This window comes from Brachyhypopomus gauderio, chromosome 8 (assembly GCF_052324685.1).
Source record: "Brachyhypopomus gauderio isolate BG-103 chromosome 8, BGAUD_0.2, whole genome shotgun sequence".
NCBI lineage: Eukaryota > Metazoa > Chordata > Actinopteri > Gymnotiformes > Hypopomidae > Brachyhypopomus > Brachyhypopomus gauderio.
The window spans coordinates 7835436-7861139 of NC_135218.1; the positions used below are offsets into that span (position 1 = coordinate 7835436).

The following is a 25704-nucleotide window of genomic DNA, read 5'->3' on the forward strand; positions in this document are numbered from 1 at the left end:
TTGGTCCAGGATAGCCTCACCTCCTCAGCCTGGTAGTTCATCTCAGACCAACCTCCAGCACTGAGACGTAGGGTGGCCAGACACTCGGCTTTAGGCAGGTCTGGTTTTTCAGCTCCCCGTCCTCCGTCTGGAAGAGCCTGGACGTATATATCTATTTGTCATCTTTCTGGAGTGAACTGGTAGTTCTGTTCCATTTCTTAATATTGCTTTAGCTTGTAACTGGGCCACAGATACTGTATGTCAAAGCAAATTATTTGCACTTAATTGGTTTAACAGATCACCTTGTACCTCACCTACTGGCTAACTGCAGAAAGCCCACTAGTCTAAATTCTAGTCTAGTCTGTTGCAGGTCATCCCTATATAAACAAGCAGGTCCTCCCTATATAGACCTACAGGTCCTCCCGATATAAACCTGCAGGTCCTCCGTATATATACCTGCAGGTTCTCCCTATATAGACCTGCAGGTCCTCCCAATATAAACCTGCAGGTCCTCCCTATATAAACCTGCAGGTTCTCCCTATATAGACCTGCAGGTCCTCATATAGACCTGCAGGTCCTGGTGTCCAGTGCTGTGCCTAACGAGCTTAGTGGAGTTAAGTACTTTGTTTGATCTTATCATCACTCTTTATCTGTATCTGAGTATCTGAGTTTATTTACTCGCTAGTTGTTTGTTAGGTTTGGCATTTCCTGGATTTTATGGACATTAAAGAAGTGCCACTCCCAGCCTGGCCTCCTGCTGTACCAGTCCCGTGACGTCCTCTTTTAGGGGTTACTAGAGTGGCATTGAGTCACCCTAGTGTGGTGGGAAGGTCTCTGTTGTTCTGAGGGATCACAAGCAGAGTCCCAGCTGCAGCGTTTCCCCTGTCACTCTACTTCCGAACGCCAGCACAGCTCTAAAAACAGATGTCTTCTCACCGCAGCCATTTAACAAACAAACAAAAAATAAATAATGAAAAAAAAAAAAGATTCTCACAAAAAGATTCTCAGAGATCTTTAGAACATTTGAATCACTTCTGAGATACAGGAAAAAATAACACCTCATCTTTTCAGACTCATCATCTGGACAACACTAAATTGTCAAAATGACTGAAAGTCTAAAAAAAAAGATAAATGGAATAAAACATGGACAATTTGTTCAGAATGATTGAAGACTCTGTTTTTCCTACTTCGGCAATTACCTAGTCTCTGAAAACAGCATGCAAGGCCCTTCTTTGGGAAACTACTTAAACAGAGGCACATTTGGATCATTTCACAGGAAAAGCAGGATAGCAAAAATAGCTCATAAAGAGCCTTCCAGTAAAAGCCTGTGACATGCTGATTTCAATTGAATCGTCCCTATATGATTTAACACCCTTACGTGGAATCACTGCTCAAAAATAATATGAGAATGTGAAATATAAAACTGGTAGATAGCAAGTTACCTCTGCCAAATTTTGTGTCCTTATATATACACCAAATGTGTCCTTATACATACACCAAATGGGTACTTATATATACACCAAATGTGTACTTTGTTAGAAACACCAGCCCTTTCACGATTGGAGCTTTCCTGTATGGAAATTAGACACATGACCTTGTAGGAGGAAATTCAGTGTGACTCCACATTAGATTGGAAAAATCAAGCAATCTGAGCAACTATACACAAGGAATATCATTGGTGCTAGCGCGGCTGAGGTTTCTTGAACAACGATGTCCAACAAGAGAACAGTGTGACTTTGAGAACAGTGTGATCAAACAAAAGCATTCAGCAAAAGGGGATTGTGTGGATATAATCGACTCATCGACTAAAGAGGTCACAGGAGGTTGGCAAGTATTGATGTGAGGAACAGGTGGTTTGCAGTCAAGCAGATTTAAAGCAAATACAATACTGGTGCTCCTAGCCTGTCTGAACGCACCACTGCCTTGAATCGATGAGCCTTTCCTGTCAGGTGTCAACAGTCCAGGCTGGTGGAGATGGAGCAATGGTGTGGGAGTTTTCACCCTGGCTCTCCTGATACAAACGGACAATTTGACGGCAGGACCCACCGATCATGGTCAACCAAGTTCATCCCACCATGGCAGCTGCTCAATGGCAGAAGGACACTTCTACTAATGAAATGAAATGTGCCATATTTTGTCAATTGTGATTTTTTACACCCCAATCGAAATTTGTCCTCCGCTTTTAACCCATCTGTGCAGTCAGAACACATACACACACACTAGTGGTTACTAGGGGGCAGTGGATCACACGTGCCCAGAGCGGTGGGCAGCCCTAGCCCTGGCGCCCGGGGAGCAGTTGGGGTTAGGTGCCTTGCTCCTTCTCATCCTTGATATTCAACATTACAATGAACTTACAATGACCAGCAACCTAGCTGACTTGACTTCAATTGGTTACCACTGACTTAACGCAGGCTGACGTATAATTATGCAGTAGTTTCAGTCCCCAGTCACGACTCCACGAGGTTCTACATGCTAGCACAGATGTTCAGCACTTGGATTTAGAGTGGAGCTTGGTTGCTAGCTGCCCCCAGGTTTACACCACAGTGGGCACCACCAGAATCCAGAGTTTTGGTACAGGGCAAAGCAAGGTGACAGACTGTCCCTGCAAGAGGTGATGCACACCCGACCTCTCCATCTTCCCAGGTGACTGCCATGGGATCCACAGTTGCCACGGCAACCTAAAAAAACGTGTCATATTGGACCGTGGCTGTATGGTCCATGGGGACACTAGCATATAATATCCTCCTCTAATTATTACTAAGAGCAAAACACTTTTTTAAACGCTGTATAGATTCATGTTAAAATGAAAAGAGCATGTTTATAATTGTGAGGATACACATTGGTAGTGGTATTTCTCTAATGTTCCATCTCAAGACATTAAAAATAGCAACTAACTTAGAAAATTGTGAAAACAGTACAAAAGTAACTTTATTGTTAACTGATCATTCCAACATTTAAACAAACCTACAGCTACAGTGAAGGGTAGCATAGAGACAAGTTAAAAGCTTTCATTAAAAAAGTCCAATTCCTATTAGTGATCATCTGAAATTCTTTCTAGAGCATTTTATAAATCTCCTACAGTGCTCGTATCTCTTCTAACACTATCTGGTAGGCTACCTCATAAATTAACATGTGTTACAGATAAGTATTATTCATTATTGGCCATTTGCCCCTCCCTCCCCATTTCCCTCTTTACCTCCCTTCATAAGACTCTCAGTTTGAATATTTCACGTTGAATGCAGTGCTGTGTGTATAAGTTAAACACAATGCCAAAACTCTAGTCCAATTAAAAAAAGAAATGAAAAATAGAAATAGAAGGATACATGAGACATGCTAGCTGGGCAGTCAAATACTACTATACTACAAATACTACTACTATACTACAAATACTACTACTATACTACTACTATACAACAAATCCTACTACTACACAACAAATGCTACTACTATACTACTACTACTATACTACAAATACTACTACTATACTACAAATACTACTACTATACTACTACTATACAACAAATACTACTACACTACAAATGCTACTACTATACTACTACTACTATACTACAAACACTACTACTATTACTATACTACAGGAACAAACAAAAATGTGACTCTGACAGAAAGTGTCTCTAAAGCATTTAAGGAAACTCAGCATGAAATTTCTTGTAAAGGTGCTCTGTGTAGTTGTGTGTGTGTGTGTGTGTGTGTGTGTGTGTGTGTGTGAGAGAGAGAGAGAGAGAGAGAGAGAGAGAGAGAGAGAGAGAGAGAGAGAGAGAGAGAGAGAGAGAGAGAGAGAGAGAGAGAGAGAGAGAGAGTTCCCAAAGGCATTTCACACTTGGAGACAGGCACAGCTTTGATTGCCTGGGCCGATGGGCCTGTCACAGGATGAGACGGATTCAGCCCAGGGTTGTAGTGCCAAGCTCTCCCTCTCTCTACCTTTTCTCTAAATCCATCCATCCTTCTGTTGAGGGTGACAAGGAGGCCAACAGAAAGAGTAGCATTAGAGAGGGCTCATTCAATTATACTACAGGAGCAGGAAAACGAGGATATGAAAGAGAAATAAGAGAATGATAGAGGATAGACTGAGCAAGTGCATGAGAGAGAGGACAAGAGAAGGAGGGGGCAAGAGAGGGAGAGAAAGAGAGAGAGAGAGAGGGAGAGAGGAGGGGAGAGAGGGCAACTGAAGGGTAGAAAGAGAGACTGAGGGAGACAGAGTGAGACAGAGAAAGAGAAAGAAAAGGAAATGTCACAGTGCCTCACCAAAGTTTGTATCCTTCCAATGAGTCTGTGACAAGTAATACAATTTTTTCATGAAGCGTGTGCACATAAAGTACACGCACACACAAATGTGCAATTCTTGACATAGTTATTCTGCACACACACACACACACACACACACACACACACACAGAGCGATGCGAATATGCTTTTAGCAATTTCAAAAGCAATCGTGCTGCCTTGAAACCTAAGCTGGGAACACAGACTAGCATCAAACAAAGATCCTATTACAACGACACTGAATATAGTTAAGTGGTACCCGTGCTCAACAAACAGAATGGACTGCACCGTCTAAATAACCCAGCAAATCACAGCAGCACCAGCCACTTCAATTACTTTACTACTGCAACTGGGTTGAGCAGAAACATGATTCGAGTGCTCGTGGAGGAAGCTCATTCATTCATTCAAGCACCAGAAATAGCCGTGTAATCATATTTGGGGTCTAATGTTCCTCAGGGGAGAAATCAGCAAGGTAGAGAAAGATGGTTCTAGAATGTATAATTCAGACTAGGTAACACCAGGCTCGCTAGACCACGGACAGGCCTGTAGGAGAGGAGAGGAACTGACAGATCACAGACTTCAAAAAGTGTAGACACTTTATCAGATTTCTGTTGAAAAATAAAATAACTGACGCTCAGTAAGACTCCTTCAGACGTGTACTCTGAGCCAGAATGACAAATTTGTTTCCTCTCTCACACATACACCAAAGCTATGCTTTATTCACTGATCGTCTGAGAGATAAAGCTCGTGAAATGGAAAAAGGTGCCATTACTGGAATGAAAAGAGTCGGTAATGCGGTTTGGGTTTCTGCCTAATGAGTAACTCAGCATTTGATTCCTAAAGAAATGTATCAGAAGCTTGGCTTCATTAATTAACATTTCAATGCCTGACTTTAAAGTGTGTTGGTTTGTTAGTGGAATGGTTGAAAGATGATTTATGGATTTGTGAATTCTAAATCAAGCCATGCTTCTAAATTAAACCACTAGAGTTAAACAGAAACAGAAGCTTGGGATTAAATGAGCAATAATTCATCTATTGAACACAAGCATTGCTTTTAGGGTTGCCATGACAATTGGAAAGTTTCTTTTTAACACAAAAATAAACGTTTTAAATGTATGTATGTGAAATATTTAGCTTGATTCCAAATTTTAATATTTTATACAGAGTAGTATCTGAATATTGATATTAATCTTCATATCTTGATATATTTTATGGGTGAATTAAAATGAACTGAGAGAAGCATCTAGTATGTTGAAGTTAATAATGAATAAGTCTTGTTGCCATGGAGAATCAGCTGAGTTTAATAAAGCCCCGTTCAAGAGAGACTGACATTACAAAGAGAACAAGAAAGCTCATTGTGACTTTTCTCCACTGGTTTGCAAAGTCTCTAACAAGACTGAATATAATTACTTTTAGCGCCAAGAGGAGCATTTTTATCCCTAAAGCATTAGAGACAGGTAGTGTGAGAGTGTGAACATGACACCACCTCCCTCCAACTCACCAGCCTCTCGCACCAATCGCCATCTGATCCAAAGATCTGCCCAACTGATTAATGATTTCACATGTTTCCTTTTGTCTCAGGCTACTTAAACATGTCATATGTCAAAGATTATTTCCATCTGCGTACTGAGCGGTCCTTCTGCGTCCGTCCCTGGTTCGCGACTTGTTTAGCCCTCTGGTCTGCGCTTGTGTTCAGCCCCACATTGGATCATTTGACTGCTCATCTTGATTCATCTTGATTCATCTTGATTCATCTTGATAAAGTGTTCTCAGGACGACCCACTGGCCTGCGTCCTATTTACTGTTTTTGCCCTGCGTCCATTGACCACAAAGAGGCTTTGCCATTTACATTCTGTGAGTGTCTGAATTCCATCTATTGCACCGCAGTGAGTTGGGAGAGAGCAAGAATTTTGAAACCATAAATCAAAAAGTGCCTTAATGAGAATGAAAGTCCCTCTGGACAGTTCTCATCCCAGGAGACCTGAGGAATAATGTTTATAGTAAGCCATGCATTTATCTCTTACAGGGAATTTATATACATTTTAATCAATTATTAATTAACACATGCATGCAGTCACTTTAATGTCCTGAGGTTGAACCCTTTAAGTTTCATCTTCTAAATGAAGGTGAGGAGTGTGAGTGGATGAGTGGTGTGGTTACAGGAGCTACACAGGGGCGTGTTCCCTGAAACTGATCAATCAAGTCAAACAATTCATCAAGAAGAGAGCGAGAGTGAGTTCTGCAAGTGTTTTGCAAAAGCCTTTGTAGCTGTAACAATTCTGAGTAATTCTGAGGTCCAAATGCAATGACGAGCAAGATTTATTAGGGGCAAACCCATAAGAATGGTCATTAGAACAGCCCAGGATCTCAGAACCTGCGTGTAGCACAGGCAGAGACATAATAACATGAAAGCACAATGAAACCGAACGAGAACCGAAAACTCTACTAGAACTTTAACACAAGTTTTTTTTATATACAAGTGCTAACAAGAAATTAAATTAGACACGGGTGAAAGCAACAACAGGAGGTGTGGACTAAACAACAGGACACAGACACACAAACCCAGGTTCAATCTGAAATGCTGTGCTTAAGCAGTAGGCACTAGATTTCAACGCAGCACGTTCTGCTCATCCGTTAGAGCAGTGCGTTCTTTCAACAGGTGACTAGGCAGTATGCATACAACCTCCATTTTACCATTTTACCTTTTACCATTTTACCATATGACGTCAAACGATCACAGTCAAATGATCCAGTTGAATCATGGGATAGGACAGTGTGCTATAACAGCATACTTCCAAATGACATCCCAATTCAGTAAGCCATCCAGGTACCTCCAGGTGGAGGCAGGGATAGGTGGAGGCAGGGCTAGGTGGAGGCAGGGTTAGGTGGAGGCAGGGCTAGGTGGATGCAGGGTTAGGTGGAGGCAGGGCTAGGTGGAGGCAGGGTTAGTTGGAGGCAGGGCTAGGTGGAGGCAGGGCTAGGTGGAGGCAGGGTTAGGTGGAGGTAGGGCAGGTGGAGGCAGGGTTAGGTGGAGGCAGGGCAGGTGGAGGCAGGGTTAGGTGGAGGTAGGGCAGGTGGAGGCAGGGCAGGTGGAGGCAGGGTTAGGTGGAAGCAGGGCAGGTGGAGACAGGGCAGGTGGAGGCAGGGCAGGTGGAGGCAGGGTTAGGTGGAGGCAGGGTTAGGTGGAGGCAGGGTTAGGTGGAAGCAGGGCAGGTGGAGGCAGGGCAGGTGGAGGCAGGGCTAGGTGGAAGCAGGGCAGGTGGAGGCAGGGTTAGGTGGAGGCAGGGTTAGGTGGAGGCAGGGCAGGTGGAGGCAGGGTTAGGTGGAAGCAGGGCAGGTGGAGGCAGGGCAGGTGGAGGCAGGGTTAGGTGGAAGCAGGGCAGGTGGAGGCAGGGTTAGGTGGAGGCAGGGTTAGGTGGAGGCAGGGCTAGGTGGAGGCAGGGTTAGGTGGAGGCAGGGCAGGTGGAGGCAGGGTTAGGTGGAAGCAGGGCAGGTGGAGGCAGGGTTAGGTGGAGGCAGGGCAGGTGGAGGCAGGGCAGGTGGAGGCAGGGCTAGGTGGAGGCAGGGCAGGTGGAGGCAGGGTTAGGTGGAGGTAGGGCAGGTGGAGGCAGGGCTAGGTGTTACAGTAACGCTAAAGATAACCAATAAGTGTTACAGTATTTCTTCATTGATTCCTGCTCCGCATCAGTGTGGGGAAAAGCAACTATAGTTCTTCAATCAGTTTCAATATGCATAATTTTCACTATTAAACATGGATAATGTTTAAACACTCTAAAAACAATATTACACCCATACGAAACTATGATGAACCATGAAAACAAACATCAAAGAAAACACTTATTACACAGCACGCTGAATTTCCTATCTCTGACTGTCCGGCGTTCAGAGCCCTGCTCATTTGAACACCTGCTTCCTCTCCTGCACTTTCTATTTCTCACTTTGTTTCTTTCAGTCTCAGTAGTACTGACCTCTCCCGTCTCTCTCTCTCTGTAAAACAGGTCCCAAGAGAGCAGGTTTTTGTCAGTGACATAGACAGAGGCCCACGCTCCCATCCTGATTCCTCCATCAAACCAAAATAGCTCTCAGCATCATCCTCCCCCTCAATCCAACCACCCCCCCCCCACCTCCACCCACTCAGTCCTCCACCCTCAGCTCATCCTCTAGTAATACTACTTGGTATGGAGAATGTTGCAAATAGTTATATGTTACATATAAGTAATTACTTACAATATGATTCATTTTAATATTATTAACAATAGTAAAAGGGAATGTAATATTACTTTGTGGCAAATGAGTAATACTACTAAATACTACTTCTGTATTCTGTTGAAGGACTAGGAGTTATACTAAAGGTGCTTAGATGGAAGGATAGTGTTGTTAGATGATCTGGTATTTGGCAAATGGTATGTTATGGTATAAAAATTGTATTGCAGCCTATTATTTTTAATGTCATGTTGAAAATCAAACTTTGTTTGCTTGCTTGAATTCACAAGGTGCTTTGTTACTAAAATCATCATGGCCAGTTTAACATTACATTATGTCAAAAAGTAGTAATAAATAAATATATGACTGAGCGTAATGTAATGAGGACACAGGCAGAACACAGAGCCAAGAACGTATGTTTTAAATGGACATTTATTTTAATTACAGTAATCACACAGAGCAGTCATGGGATGGAGTCAGACAACAACTGACAAAAGCCACAACACAAATGCACACTTAAAGACAATGACACTAACAAGGCCCATGTGCGACACATAACAAGACAGGTGAAAACGGAGAACACTGACAAACACATACACGCACAGAGACACTCACGAACCTATGCGAACAGATACAGACTACCTGAGGGACGAGTCTGGGGCCGTCACCGGGACACTATGACAGGATAAGTGTATTGATCATATAATATCAATAAAAGTAGTTAATTTCTGGAGGTTCCTAAAATGTAATACAAACAAGCATCTGTCAGTCCCCTTGAATCTTAATTTAACTGACAAAATTTCCAAAAAAAAGTGTTTTTAACCAAAAATAAAATATTTTGAATTGTATTTTGCAAATGTAAACAGAAAGTGCCCACACACACATAAAACTAGTTGGGACCGAGGCATGTTTATCACTCTGTTACCTTTTAATTACAGCTTTTAGTAATTTGGGAACTGACTAAAGATAATTTTTTTAGTTTTGCCAATAGAATTTCTGCCCATTTTTCTGGCAGGCCATGTTGTTACTGCAGTCATCACCGTCTGATTCTTTAGATGAAGCGTACGTCTTCAGTAGGACGCAGAATCTGGCGGGCCAGTCAAGCACGTCTATGAATCCACACTGCTGGAGCATGTGCAGAGTTAGGTCTGGTCCTGCTGAAATAACCATGGACTATCCAGGAAAAGATGCTGTCTTGATGGCAACGTGTGTCTCTCTAAAATCCCAGGATACACCTCCGCATCAGTGGTGCCTTCTCTCGTACGCAAGACAGCCACGCCGTGGGCACGGGCACACCCCCGCACCATGACTGCCATGGGCTTTTGCACCTTTCACTGATAATAGTCTGTGTTTGCACAAAGAACTCAATGTCCAGTTTTCCCAGAAAACCAGCTAAAATATGGTCTCATCTGCCCACAGCACACAATTCCATCGTCTTTCATAGCATCTGAGATGAGAAGATGGCAGTATTTCTGCATAGAATTTATGTACGACTTTCTCCTTGTGTAACAGAGGTTTTGAAAATACAGCCCATGTGGCTGTATTTATCACAGTAGTGTGATGGTTTCTCATGCAGTGCCATCTGAGGTCTTGAAGGTGACTCACATTCAAGTTTTCTGAGAAAAAAACACCAGCCGCTCTTCGGATTCCCTGAATCTTTTTACAATATAATGTGCTGTTGATGGCGAGAGACTTAAATTCTTTTGAACTGTTTGACAGTGCTCTCAGAGTTTGGCACGCAGTAGTGAGCCACAATCCATCTGTTCTTTTTTATACCCAGTTATGACAGCCTCACCTGTTAGCCACACCTGCTACCACTCTACCAGCTTATTGTGGAATATTTCAAAACGACGTAACTTGAATATTCTACAAACTGTTCTCTCTTATTTCGCTTCTGTCCCCACTTCTTGAACGTGTTGACGTTAAACACGGGTTCAATAGAAGAAACAAAAAAAAAACCCTTGCAATAAACAAAGAAAAAAAATACAAGCAAAAGTAGCAAAAGATGACGAGGCAGGGAATAAAGCCGACACTGTGGACGAGAAGCTTCTCCCGTCGGTATTAAAAGAGGACAGAGTAGCAGCCCAGCCACAGACAGCAGAACCCTATTAGATCCACATCCTTCACTCACATTAATAAATGTTACATTATATCATCAGTGCTTCAAGACAATTAATGTAGTTCTCCACATTAGTGAGTCATGTGCACTAGGACATACATGATGTTCGAGGTAATTTAAATTTTCAGGTAATTAAAAAATGTGTTAAAAGCACGGCTGAGGTGTTTTTTTAATTTGTGATTCGGCGTATTGCGGCTTCCACTTGAAATGCATGTCCATAGCTGAGGAAGCTCCATTAACAGAGAACTCATTTAAAATGAGGATGTGGTAGCATGCTGGAGATCAGAGTTTCTCCATCTGTGATATGAATGATATTGATAACCTGGGGAGGCAGACACAGCTAAATTTAGCACAAGCCTAAATGATGCTCTCTCTCTCCATGGGATACTGATGCTGCCATCATTGCACACACACACACACACACACACACACACACACACACACACACACATACACACACACACACACACACCCACACACACACACACACACACACACACACACACACACACACACACACACATTTTTCTTATACACACAAATATGCACACAGAAGCAAAGTGAAGTGCAAAACTGCGGAAACATGATCAGAAGACAGCAGGTGATCTTCTCTCGTTGGGTGTGTGCGTTGTGTTTGAAGGGACAGACGGAAGATTCAATCACATATTAGTGTCTTCTCATGCTCACAGCCGCACACGGGCCGTCAGTGTTAGAGTTCATAGAAGGGATAGTCTCTTCTTACTGACTTGTTTGCATATATAATATACAGTATGTGATCAATAAAACACATCATGTGTGGATAATACATGCAACATGTTTTGGTGATTAAAATAACTGCACATACTGCAAACTCAACTGCACTTTCTTTCAGTAATTACGTCATGTCAGGATTTACATTATATTTTAAATATATTATATTTTATATTTATTAAAGTCTTTCGATAAAGTAAGAATATTAATTGTAAAGCCTTACCGCTGTGAGTAAGATCTCACATAGTGCTCATTTGAACATCACAGCTGTATCAGGCTTCCACTAAATGTACTTTTCTGACTTTAAAGTGTTGTGACTTTTAAGTGTGCGGGTCATATGAGGTATTTTGCAAAATGGCTACCAGTTTATTGAGATTGCTTCAGTCAGCCACAACTTCCAGAGAATCCTGTTTGATTCTGTTTGATTGATACAACAGATCCAGCCTCCCTAAACAGGCTTGTTCTGTGCTCATGTTTGTTGATGCCCTGGCCTTTCTTGTACACTGCATGTGTTTTAGAACTGCAGTCCAGTTTGTTGTTGAAGGTGGTTCAGTTTACATCCAACCACTTTGATGAGAACTGAGAAAAAGAGAAAGTGTTTCTGAAAAAAATTCTGTCAATTGCACGACTATTTTGGACCCAAAATCATGCAGTCCCACATGACCGCAGTGCTACACCAAGCGATGTCTGAGTCATGTCTGAGCAATGTCTGAGCCATGTCTGAGACACAGCCCGCTGTCTATAAGATGATAGATTCACCCCCTGCAAGAGCTGAAGCTTTTTTCCTAATAACACTGGCTTAATGGAGTTGATTGCACTAGCGAAACAAAAAACAACGACACAATCCTCATAGTGCCGTCTGTTGTGTCCACGTGGGCAGATAAGATCACCGTGCAGCCCAGCACCATCCAGGACTACAACCCGCAGAAGGTCAAGGGCTGAGGGGAAGAATGGCTCCATCGTCTCAGGTGAGCCAGTCCGGTGTCTTCATTAGGTGGGATGTCAGAGCAACAGGTCAATACTCATCTGCTTTAACCTTGCTTCCTTTTCTTGGGAACAGAAAAACACAAGAAGACACCTATGTGGGAGTCTTGCCAGGCTGTGTCTCAGGATAAAAGTGTGCGGAGGGACTCTGCACAGTGGGTCTGGACACTCTGTGCTCAGTGTCACTGGTTTTCTCTGTTTCCGTCTCCTCAGTCCCTTCATAACCTGATCTACAATGAATGTCGGGGTATTGTTGGACTACCGAGATGTGGGGTGGGGGGTTGAGAGTTTACAGATGTAGAGGGCGGATCTATGAATATGCAAATAGTCTCCACCTCTAACTCCACCCACCCGACTACACCAGCAGCATGTGCTTGTCTGTCCACCTTCCACTGTGCTCATCAGACACTTTGTTTGTTACACAGTGTCAAGTGGTAAAATCGTAGTAATTTAGTCATAATTGTTTGAAATAGTGAAACCTGGCTTGTAAAATATATGAAATTACATCTTGCAGAAATGTGAGGAGAAAGGAAAGAGACACTTTTGAAGCATGTTTTGCTCCGTTTTCTTCCCACATGGAAACTCTAACCCAGTAATTGTTTGTCATGCACTTAGCTAATGTATAAAGTGGTACCATTCAGGGGTCACCTTTAGGGATATCAGTGACTTAATGAGTTTATTTTATTTTTTATGAGTAAAAGTAAATATGGATATTAGTCCATCGCAACTCTGTCAAAGTTGGAACTACTATAATCAATTAAAGCTAATCATAATAATATTTACCAGAGCACACACTCATTATTTGGTGTAAGTAATTGTATCTAAATCAAACCAAATTAAACCATGCTGAGGTTTGCTATTTTATGATGCACGAAATAATTTTCTAATAAACTGTAATCAAATAAAATCTAGTCAGATATTTAAACTTATATTTATACAAGTACACTTTTACTTGGTTGTCTTGTGGGCATACAGTGTATCAGGGCCGGAGTGAGCCCCTTTTTCAGCCCGGGAGTTTCATGCCCAAATCCGGCCCAAAATAATTTTTCCCTCCCAATCGGCCCAAACTAGAGATTTACATGAGCCGGCCCATCGGGAATCCTACCGAATATCCCGATTAGCCACTCCGGCTCTGCAGTGTATATGAATTGCTTGCTTTATCAGTGCGCTGTATATTTGCATTTCAACACCTTGGCTTAACATAGCCACATATATTCATTTATTTATTTCAATATATGTGATTTGGTTTAATACATTCAATAAAGGTTAATTGCCTTTTTCAGTGTAGCACTGTCTTTTCCACATTAGGTCACGTTTGAAGGGTCCAGTAAGACAGACAGAGGTGTTTGAGTGTGTGTGTGTGTGTACAAACATAAAGATGGGGGCCATCTGTAGGTGGCCAGTGAAGGATTTCTGAAGCTAATTATCTATTTGGACAAAGATCAAACACCCCACAGTGGGAAATTCATGCTCAATGTGTCTGCCAAACAGGTCTCTCATGGCAAGCCAAACTCTCTCTCTGCTGGGGATTTACAAAAAAACATTGGGAGAGACTAATTGAAAACCACAGCATGAGAAAATGCTGATTTGAAATTCAATTGAAAGCAAAAGTTACATGAGTCAGAAATGTTAATTGGAATAAAAGTGGGAAAACTGTGCTGTAATTAAGTAAGAAAATTTCATTTTTATGAACATACATTTCTGTATGTTTGTTCATACATTCTATACATTAAAAGTAATTTCAAGTAAAGTCAATTGTATTTGACACCATGCTGTTATACTGTTGTAAGTTATGCTGAGTTATGAGTTATGCTTTTATGAGTTATGCTGAAATATGAGTTATACTGAGTTATGAGTTATGCTGAGATATGAGTAATGCAGAGTTATGAATTATGCTGTTATGCGATATGATAAGTTATGAGTTGTGCTGTTATGAATTATGCTGTTATGAGTTATTTCTGAGTTAGGAGTTAGGATGTTGCGAGTTAGTTCTGAGTTACACTCTTATGAGCTCTTCATCATGTTTCTGACATGGTACACAGGGACCCAGAAGAAAGGACACGCCCACTGACACATACAATCGTAACCTGATTATCAACCACACTCATTTTCCTCTCCCTGCCTAGAGACCAGAGGTTCTCCCCTGCACTGTTTTCCTGTACAGCACCTAGAAGACATCACCTGCGAGCCTGAGCCCCCCCCAACCCCAACCCCAACCCCCCAAGCGCCGGGGTACGAGACGGTATTTCCAGTTTGTTTCACTTTTCTTTTTGTACTGATCGAGTTTGTACTGGAATCTGGCTTCCTCCCTACTCCACTGATACACTCTCAGTGTGCTTGGTGCTATCATGCTGAAGGATTTCTTTTTTTAACAAATATATTGAGAAGAGGTTTGGGAACCAATCTGTGTTCCTGAAGCCATCACAAAGGATAAAACTACTTTTTATTGTACTAATTACTTTTTATTGTACTAATATTTACGATATTTGCAAAACTGTTTTATTGTATTGGTACTTCTGTTATATTGAATTTATTCTTATAGCTTGTAATTTCTTGGGTGTACTATGACCTTTCTCAAAACAACACATCACATAAAGGTGAAGCTCTTTATGATTCATTGCATGTAGTCTGGAGTTAAATATGTGTTGACAAATGAATATGGGGATGTAGGCTGACCATTTCTGACATACAGTCAGCAACACCAGCTACCCCATGACACAGCAACAGCTGGTCAGTGGCTGAGCAGAATAAAGAAATAAATAACATCCAATGTGCTCATTAATATTTTACTACCCACTGTGCTACACAGTGTGTCTGTGTACATTTTACATTGACCTATATTCTATTGAAAAATAACGCATTTGAGATGCACGGCGTGGTAAAGCTCTGCCTGTTTCCATTCCCTCTTCTGTGATGGGTTTTTACCTTCAGTTTTATCTTCAGTAAATGAAATTCATGTCCACTGGGGGGAGAGGTTAGGTGGCCAACTTGATATTCATGGTCACTCCCATTTTTAGACCTGAAAAACTCCATAGCTTTAATACAACATTTGGGGTCATTTCTGTCCTGCGATATGAAGCTCAGTCCAGTGAAAATTTGGTTTTGGTTGGTTCGGAAAAGCCAAGGTGCTTCTGTACATTCATCCTGCTTCTACCATTGACATTCACAACAGTAAAAACAAGGGTGTGAGTTTGATTGACATCCACGCATGCCCATCCCATTGTGTTTCTCAGATAAGACAGCTCATGTGCAACTCTGTTTGGAGACGGTGGTTTGCACCCCATGCTAGACCCTCTGAGGTTATACTGCTCCACTCCTGTCTTTATGATCTTTGACACGTCATCACTTACATCCTGAGTGGAATTCTTAAGCTGCAGTGAGTTTTCCCAAAGTAATGTAATACTTAATGCATTGTGAACTTTACCTTAAGATTATTTATTAGCGTAGGATTCATTCTTGACATTCTTTGTACCCAAATGTACTATGTTGGCAGTGGTCCAGTAAGCCATTCTGATTGAGTAAAAACACCAAAGGGAAATGCCTTTTATATGCATTATAATTCATAGCATATGCTTTAGATGATGTAATTGTGTACTGAATATCAATATTTTGGACCCATAGTCACTATTTTATGATTTACATTATGCTTTTTGTATAGGCATTATGTTTAAAGTAAATCCATAAGATATTACAATTGAATCACAGAATACGCAAGATTTCCCTCAAGTTGTCCAAAATGAGTCACTGCTAACTAGGTCTCCCGTGTCACATGACATAACTAGGTCTCCCGTGTCACATGACAGCTACCACCCTGAAAGAGTAAAGCTGCCACAACACATATAAAGAAAAAACGTCCACTTCTACCAACATGTTATGGGACTGTGAACCAACGCTGTCAAAGACAATGCTTTGTCATATATGGAATCAAGAATAACACACAAAAAAGCTCTTTTTTCAGCAATTATGAAGACTTTCATCAGAAAAAAAAAGCTTGCATAATTATCACATACCTGTTGCACCTCGGTTGTGAAATGACTCATTACTATAAGATTCATTCACATCAAGAACCCTAGCTACATGCAGCAGTCTTTGTGAATGAATGTGATGTTCAGTTATGTACTGATGCGATCCAACATGGTCCCCAATGCTGTTGTTAAGCTCATCTATGCATTCTTGTTTCTTTATATTCTACTAAAGTGAGTCGCTAATGGTTATGTTGCGTTTGTGGTTACAAAATATGTGGGGTTTTTTGTGTATTTCTGAAGCCTGAAGATGCTCTTAATCTATTCAACAGGGTATATTCATCATTTAAAGTCTGCCATCCACAAATGTGGTCCACCTGTTCATTTGTTTTTGCCAAGTTCACAAGTGCATTCTTGCTTATTTACCATGTAAAACAGTCGATTCGGCACACCTGCTACACCGCCTATAGCTCGTGATTGTTTTATTTCCAGATTTCTCAGCTTTACAAATGCACAGACGCTTCTATGTTTCTCACATTAATATGTAACGACATTAGATACCAGGTTCAACTTCCACTTCTAGAATCAGCTCTACACATTTGGTTAGCTCACATACAAAGAGCCAGAGTAACACACAAGAACCTGAACAGCCACCGTCCCAAAACCCAGACAGGCCCCATCATCAGAAGCACTTTTACTTCATTCATCCATTTGCCACAGTGCTTTCTGGTCTTACTTAACGTGAATACATTTACTAGCTAACCAATCAGTGCAGATGAAACAGACGAAGAGTGTGTATGTGTTAACAAAGCAAAGATATGGGCAAAAGTAGAACACAAAAAAATAAATAAATTTGCTTCTTAACCAACTTTGAATTTTCATGTCCAATGGTCCAATCACAAAAGAGAGCTTTTTGCCACTTTGGGCCAGAAAACATTGCATAGTTTGTTCATCTCCATAAAAGTGTACATTAAAAGAGTTCTTCTGTATCAAAGCATGTAACATGCTATACTGTAGAATTTGTTTGTTTAGTGTTCATGCTGAACAAACTCCTCATTGATACATACACAAAATGTCAACAATATTTTTATTAATGGGCAGAAACAGAAGTGCCAGACATGATGAACAACACCAAAAGAACAAAACAAACACAAGTCCAACAGGATTCCAAAAGAGGGAAACGAATGACCCATAAACAGGAAACAAACAAAAGGGACCTTTAACCAGAGAACAGTAAATACAAGAACACAGGTGAAATGCTACGGAAATGCCAACCACAAACTGTTAACATTAGAACACAAAAGGAAACATTACAAACCAACAAGCAAGACTCTCAAACAAAGGGTATATATACAAAGTTTAATGAACAGTACCTAGACACAGGTGAAGCAACTCTAAGTGAAGGAAACAAGGGGTGGAAACAACAGAATCAAAACAAAGGGCACATGTGAAGACATCGCTGTGAAAACAAGGTGACTGTGACACGAATCAAATATATGAGGTTATTGTTAAGGAGAACTCATCATGGCCTATTTTCTTAGACTATCAACATCTGCTCCACGCTTTCAAAATCAGTCGGGCTTTGAGATCACACCACATTTGTGATTGGTGCAAACTGTGTTCTCACCTCAGAACTTGCTCCACCAGAGTTTGCTTGGAAATGGACAAAATCGATTTTTTTCTCAGTGAACCTCAGTGTGGCAGTTTGGCGCACAGCAGGTACTGGCAACATAGCAATTGCAACATTGTCACCTGTTCGAATGAACTGCACTTAGAGAGAAATCACTCTGGGGCTCAGCAGAATCAACCCAAATAGGCCAGGCTGAAAATACCCTCAATTAGGAGTATTACTCCTCCAAACACACTACAGACTGTAGAGAAAAGCAGAAAAACAACAAATACATGTACAAACACACAGAAACAAACATAAATAAAATCGCACACAAACATGCACCAATGTCTTCTCTCCATGGCAATGAACGGTAGTTTTAGAGGAATGTCCTAAAGTAAACTAAGACAGAGAAAATAGCATAGGAAGAAAAGGTGATGCCACAACATTATCATATTGATCACGTTACACTATTCCAAATCAAGCAAGCAGCAGTGAATGAAAATGTCCCAGTAGAGTCTGCTGCTCTCTAGTCTAAGAAAAACAAACAAAGTTCTTCACACATGAAAAGAATGAAATTAGCCACACTGTGCAACTGAGCCTTGCTTAAGTTAATGAATGGAAGAGCAGATGACTGTTATCTGGAGCTGACATAGACTGAGCTCCTGGTGAGAATTTCTCCTCCTCTTTCTTCTTGGGTGTTTTAGTTCAAGCCACAGAAAGCACCTAGCAAAATATTCCGCTGGGTTCTCATGCAAACCAATTTGAATTTCTAATCTTGAGAGGGAGTGAGGGAAAGTGAGTGAGAGAGAGTGTGTATGTGAGAGAGAGAAGAATTCTTTATGCTGGTGTCATTAAACCGGAAGAGGGGATGGATATAAATTAAAGTAAAAAAATTGGTTCCATTTTATGTAGGTCAGAGGCTGTTACCTGTTAAATAATGAAAAAAGTGGATGATGTGTAGGACAGTGTATGTGTGTGCGTGTGTGTGTGTGTGTGTGTGTATGTGTGTGTGTGTGTGTGTGTGTGTGTGTGTGTGTGTGTGTGTGTGTGTGTGTGTGTGTGTGTGTGTGTGTGAGAGGAATCTGTTGGGTCAAATATGAATTCTGAAATTGCTGCCCCCATGGTTAAAGTGAGACCTAAAAACGTTGCATCCAGGTTTCTCATTTTCTGATTGGTTTCAGCACCACAGAATTGCTCTTTACATACAGTATAGTAAATATATATGGCCTGTGTATATGTCACTTTATGCATCATTACATCTATGAGACACAACTGTAAGGGATTATGCATGGAGGTAAGATTTAATCTTCCTTACATATGCAACTGTACCACCATTAATAGTCATTAAATAGTGATAAACAGTAATTTACATAAACACCCTGTATGGCATGTAACACATGTCCACTTTTTTGTTCACTCTAATTCTGTGTGAAAGAGTGTGAGTGTTAACTTGGGAAATCTAAAATAATAATAATAATAATAATAATAATAATAATAATAATAATAATAATAATAAATTAAAATTAAAAATAAATATTAACAAGCTTCAGATAAAGTGACATAACTAATATAAGTGAGTCTGACTATAAGGTAAACAGATACAAAACTGAACAGCATAATGTCTGAGAGAGAGTGAGTTGGGCAGTTGGGCAAATCAGTGGTAAACTCTCTTGAAAAATCCCCACCAGAGCACTTCATTGATCAAAGCTAGTGACCTCTCTAAAAGATAACATCACAAGACTGAAATGAAAGTACTTTAGTCATATCACACATACGAACCCGCCAGGGAACTCAATGATTATAAGCATGTTTAGTGGAACCAGAGAAGAGGCAAGCAGAGAACACACTGGCTGGAAACCATTAAAGCTGATTTTAACATGAAGGTTAAACAAGTAAAAGAGAGATCAGCAGGGATGCACAGAGACCCCTCGGCCTGTAACATCACCAAGAACAGATAAAGTGAACTGAATTCAAGTTTAAATGTACTGTACATAATCTAGTAGTCTCAAGAGATCTGTTGCTCTCCTCTGAAGTTACCTAACCGTAAGAGTGGCCTACACTAGGAACACAGCTCAGCAGCTACACATCTCAGCTCTCTGGTGTGATTTTACTCTGTAGCCCTCGCATCTATTTTAGGAAGATAAAGATGACAAGATGAAAAAGGGGGGAAAAAATCAGAAAAAGGAAAAATTCCACTCAAATTAAATTGCAATAGCCAAAGATGGAAACACATGTTCTCAGTTACCATAGAAACATGCCTCTCTTCTATGGGGCATTTATGTATTTTTCAGAGAATATACATATGCAAAGAAAGACGGAGAGATGAGATCTTGGGATAAGGGAATGAAATATGTGAAGGTAGATTTCACAACAAATAAATGGAAATGAAGGATATCTGCACATTATAAGGCACTGTATAAAAGATTATTTACATTTAAAAGACTTTTGAGGCTTCCAGAAATTGTATCAATATTATTGAAATACCTTCAACTTACATCTGATATTCCTCACTAATTAGTAAACAAAAATTTAGACTGAACTATTAATTGTATGCTATTTACACCAGCTCATTGGGTCACTGATACTATACTATTTCCAATGATGTTCAATTTGTTCGATTTGATGTTAATTTTTTTAAAGTGTGCTAACCAGTCACTGATATATTCATAGAACCCGTCACGGACATAACGACTAAGCTTGTTATTACTGTGCAGTGAAATGTACCAATCAGTGTTAATTGCACAAAATTATGATTCCAAGATTACTGTAGTAATGATCAGAATCATTACACCTGCCACTCTTGCTATTTTATGCTACCTTTATTTTATGCTAATTTTACATCTGAATCCTTGCATAATCTCATAGATGTATTTAAGTCAGCTTGCTTATTAAAATAAGTTTATTAACTGATTATGGGTAATTGATAACTGGCTTACTAATACTGATTTTGGCTAATGGAAAGCAGGCCTTCTACCATAGACTTATTTTGGCTAATAGAGACACATTACATATGCTTCCACATGAATACACCTAAAGAAAATCAATTTTCCAGTACTTGTGTGGCATCCTAAAAGCTTTTGAAAATAAATAATTTGAGAAGAACTCACTGTGAAAATGGGATTCATATCAATGAAAGATGATAACCCCACCCCACTACCTCATACCCCAACCATGTCATACCCCACCCCACTACCTCATACTCCAACCATGTCATACCCCACCCCACTACCTCATACTCCAACCATGTCATACCCCACCCCACTACCTCATACTCCAACCATGTCATACCCCACCCCACTACCTCATACCCCAACCATGTCATACCCCACCCCACTACCTCATACCACAACCATGTCATATCCCACCCCACTACCTCATACCCCACCCCACTACCTCATACCCCACCTCACTACCTCATACCCCAACCATGTCATACCCCACCCCACTACCTCATACCCCAACCATGTCATACCCCACCCCACTACCTCATACCCCAACCATGTCATACCCCACCCCACTACCTCATACCCAATCACATTTGTCTTTTAAAGTCCATCATTTTTGACAAACTATGGATGGCAGTAACAGAATACCTTTCATTTAATGAGGTGTGACCTAAGAATTATGGGATCAGTATCATGTATGACTACTTCCTTTCTGACCTTGGATGTGAAATTGTAGAGATGTGTAAAGAAGCATGCAGACTGCACAGTCAAAAGAGATTTGAATTGTTGACTAGTGTTGAATGCAAAGTACAAATTATATTGCATACCGCTTATATTTAAGAATAACCACTTAGCCAAAACGTGAAGCAATATACCTGTTAAGGTATATATATATATATATATATATATATAACAAATAAACACATTTTCTCTACCATCCTCTTGTTTTCTCAGCATGCCAGAACAGTGTGTGAGAGAAACCGATATGGGTGGGCCTGCACATGTGCTTAAACATGAAGAGGTGAGGACAGCCCATGATAAAACGTCAGACAAGGATCAAGAGAGATGCTCAACAATAGCGAAAAAGTATTCACAGAGCAGCAAGATGTGATGAATACTTATGTCCGTGTGGTAACATACTTGTGTTTTGGGGCTCATTTCACAGAACAGCCTTCTGAGCATGACGTGCAGATTAGCATGTAAGACCTATCTAGGAATTGTTTTTTTTAGTGTATCAGTTATTTTATGTTTGTTGTGTTGTTTTGTACAGGAGGAGATGCATATGAATAAGCTTTTTAATTGTTTCTGAACACCTGTGTTGGAATCATATGGCAAAGTAATTAACTTTATGTATATGTATTCATGACTTCTACAAGAAGTGTTGGCTTATGCACAATAAACTGATTTGAATGCATATTGTGTGGTGTGGTCTTAATTAATTTGTAAATCTTCTGTGAAGTAGTTAGGAAAGGTGTAAAATTTGCTATCTGCAGTGCACACACACACACACACACACAATATATATATATATATATATATATATATATATATATAAAACCCTAGGTGTCTTCAAGTCATTACTACTGGTCTGCATAAATCACTTAATGCTGCAGGGCCAGCATATATAACTGATATTCTGCAGTGTTATGAATCTGGCAGAACCCCCAGATGATTAGGAACTAGTTGGTTAATTCTTCTGCCCAAGGTAGCACGGAGAGGCATCATTTAGCCATTATGGTCTTTTAAATGGGCTCTCTTTTAAGCGAACAGCAGAAGACTAGATGTTCTTACTGTATATGTAAACTAAACTCATTCTTATTGGGCAAGGCTGTATATTTAAACTAAACCCATTCTTAGTGGGCCAGGCTGTATATGTAAACTAAACCAATTCTTATTGGGCCAGGCTGTATATGTAAACTAAATTAATTCTTATTGGGCCAGGCTGTATATGTAAACTAAATTAATTCTTATTGGGCCAGGCTGTATATGTAAACTAAATTAATTCTTATTGGGCCAGACTGTATATGTAAATGAAACCCATTGTTATTGGGCCAGGCTCTAACTCATATGACAACACTTTTAACTTTCAATTTTCAGCACTAAAATGTACTTTTATTTCTATTTCAATTCTACATTTACCTTGTCTTTATTTCCCTCCCTTATCTCAGTTATTTATATGTTTAATTTGATTATCTTCACATCTTTTATTATTTTTATTGCATTTCTTCTACATCCATTTTTCATTGGATTTCATTAAATTAACCTTCGCTGGATTTTAATTATATTGCTTTTAATGTATTTGCCCTCTTCTGATCTAATAACTTCTTTATAAAATACTTACATTTGACTTCATTATAATAAATAGTTTTATAACATTTTCTTTTTTCTTCCTTTGCTACTCTGATTTAACAGATGTCTACGGTGCTATAAATAATCCTTATAATAAGGACTGCATTCCAGGGTGAACGCAGGCTTCATCAAAGCTGCTGTGCTGTGTCCAATGACAACAGTATCATCTGGGGAAAGATGTGGACCTGCACGCTCCAGCAGCATCATTACCTCCTTTGAAAATTGTGCTGCGGTTCTTTAGCCAACCTAAGGACAACCGAGACTTGGGCTGAAGAGAACGGTGCAAGATCCCCATACAAAAAAAAACATGTGTTGTCAAACCTTTGACTAAGATTTCATGGCAGCATCAGGTTTTCACAGTGTGAGATGAGCCATACCTTGCCACACTTGCCAGCCTAGAACACATTATTTTCATATCGTGAAGCAGAAACATTCTGTAAAACAACCTCAACACTCCAGGGAACTGCATGAGGGAATGAGAGCTGAATTTGCTCCAGGACTCTAAAACTCAAATGTCTTTAGAACACATAGGTTTGTGCAGGCCACTGTCAGTCGCTTCAAGAGTAGATATTTTACGAGTTAGAGTTATGCAGCGTTATGAATGTTTGAGGCTCAACATAAAAAGTATTCAATAAGAGCCTGTAAGAAGAACTATTCCATGGTTAATATATCAAGAAGACTGGACTCACGACAGCGTTCTTTCCAGCCGACTACCTGTAGAGCCAATAATCTCTCCAAGTGTGCAAAATGTCTGGCCCAGGAAATCCTAGAACAACAAGGACATATTAATAGCTGCACAGGATAAAACCAGCGTTCTGGTGACGGAAACACGCACTCAAGCCCCACTTCATTAGAAGTATGTATTTATAAGAAACAGCTTGTCTTATATGGTTAGAGATTATAGTCCATCTGTTACCATGCACAGAATGCATTAGTCATCTTCCAGCTCCTCATTAATGGTCAGTTTCTAACTGGTGGCCAGATATTTTTGAGGTGGCAGAAAACACTCTCAACCCACTCTCAACATATGTTCAGTGACACGTAGAACTTCACCGACACTGTGATGTCTGAAGCACTCATGGCAATGTCAGTGCAATGTTAAGGATGTTAAGGATGGTCACCAACATAATATCCAATAAGCAGCAAGTTAGCTGTCAGAAACTGAGCTGGGATTAATAAATTAAAAGGTGGATGACAAATTGTGCATAGGGAACAATGGGCTATAACTGTACTTGCATTACTTGCAGTGCGATAGGTGTGTCTAACAGACTGGCGTCACACTGAGAACAGGCAGGGGTTTCCTAACAATGTAGGCGGTATATATGTATGTAAATAAGCAGGGAAGGACTAAATGGCTCGTGCTGTGTAGTATTTCTTTGGAAACATTAAGGCACCTAACAACATAACACAATACAATAACATCATGTAAAATAACACTCTTTAACCATTTCTTAAAATGTATCTTCCACAGTTTCTAAGTTCTCCAGTGTTCTCTTAACATTTTTTCAAGAAGGTTCTAGGTCTCTTCCCTTTCGTGCCTTCCTCCAGTGCATGAGAAGCTTGCCTCTGAACCCTCTCAACTATGGGCTCTTCTCAACCTAAAGGCCAGATCTGATGGTGCTTATCCTGGAAAAATTAAGTGACATTTGTATCTAATGGATCGTCATCCAGCACTAATGCAGCACCTTAGCTGGGTAAGCTCCATGCGGACATATTTTAATGTTTTAAGCCCCTCACACTAATCAATCAAATCCTGTTTATGTTTACATTGCTGATCCTCATTTAATTTAATCAGAGAGCTTTGATTAATTCCTGGAGCTTATTAAAACAGCCATCAGCTCTAGCTAATTTTGGAAGCAGCAACCCACAAGGTCTCCACAATGGTATCTCAGGACCTTTATGATGCTTATTGTCTGATTAGTCATTAACATAATGGAATACTCACCTTCTGCATATCCAGATCAGCAAGAAAGGACATAAAGATAAAATGTTTAGGAGGTTAATACTTGATACAAATATTATAAATCCATCTCCTGTTAAACAAAGCAACAAGTCCACTCCTACTACACAAGTTGCACGTTATTTGTAGATAAGGACAGAAAATAAAAAATCACTTAAGCTTACATGTTTTGAGATGTTTGAACTTCTTGTGTCCACATTGTACCTGAAATGCAGGAACAAAGGAACAAGGAATACAATCAAACAATAATATTTGAAATGATAACCTGCTAACATATTCATTCTGCTACATGAAGACATGGGAGGGTAATGTTCACAAAAAAAAAAACACACTGGCAAACTTTATTTTAGAAACAATTATAATTAGTCATAGGAAAGGTCTCACAGAGACGATTCAGTAGTAATTACAGAGAGAGGGAAATGACGCCCATTAGTGGTGTGTGTGCTGTGGGAAGTGAGAGAGATGAGGAGAGGAACACTGTGTCCATAGACTGCACACGACTCTTTTCTTTGAGCGTGCTCCACTTTCCTCCAGGCCACAGGCTCCCACAGGGAACC

General features: G+C 40.3%; 1 protein-coding gene across 2 annotated transcripts in view; it reads right to left on the reverse strand.

Annotated features, from left to right (window-relative positions):
• LOC143521361 (copine-9-like) overlaps positions 1-25704 on the reverse strand; it is a 94867-nt gene that overhangs the window by 33852 nt on the left and 35311 nt on the right. For both annotated transcript variants that reach the window (XM_077014147.1, XM_077014146.1), the window contains 2 exons: positions 25312-25351; positions 23877-23953 (listed from right to left, as the gene is read on the reverse strand). In XM_077014147.1, the coding sequence (XP_076870262.1) occupies positions 23877-23953; positions 25312-25351 (117 nt within the window). The remainder of the gene's footprint in view (positions 1-23876; positions 23954-25311; positions 25352-25704) is intronic.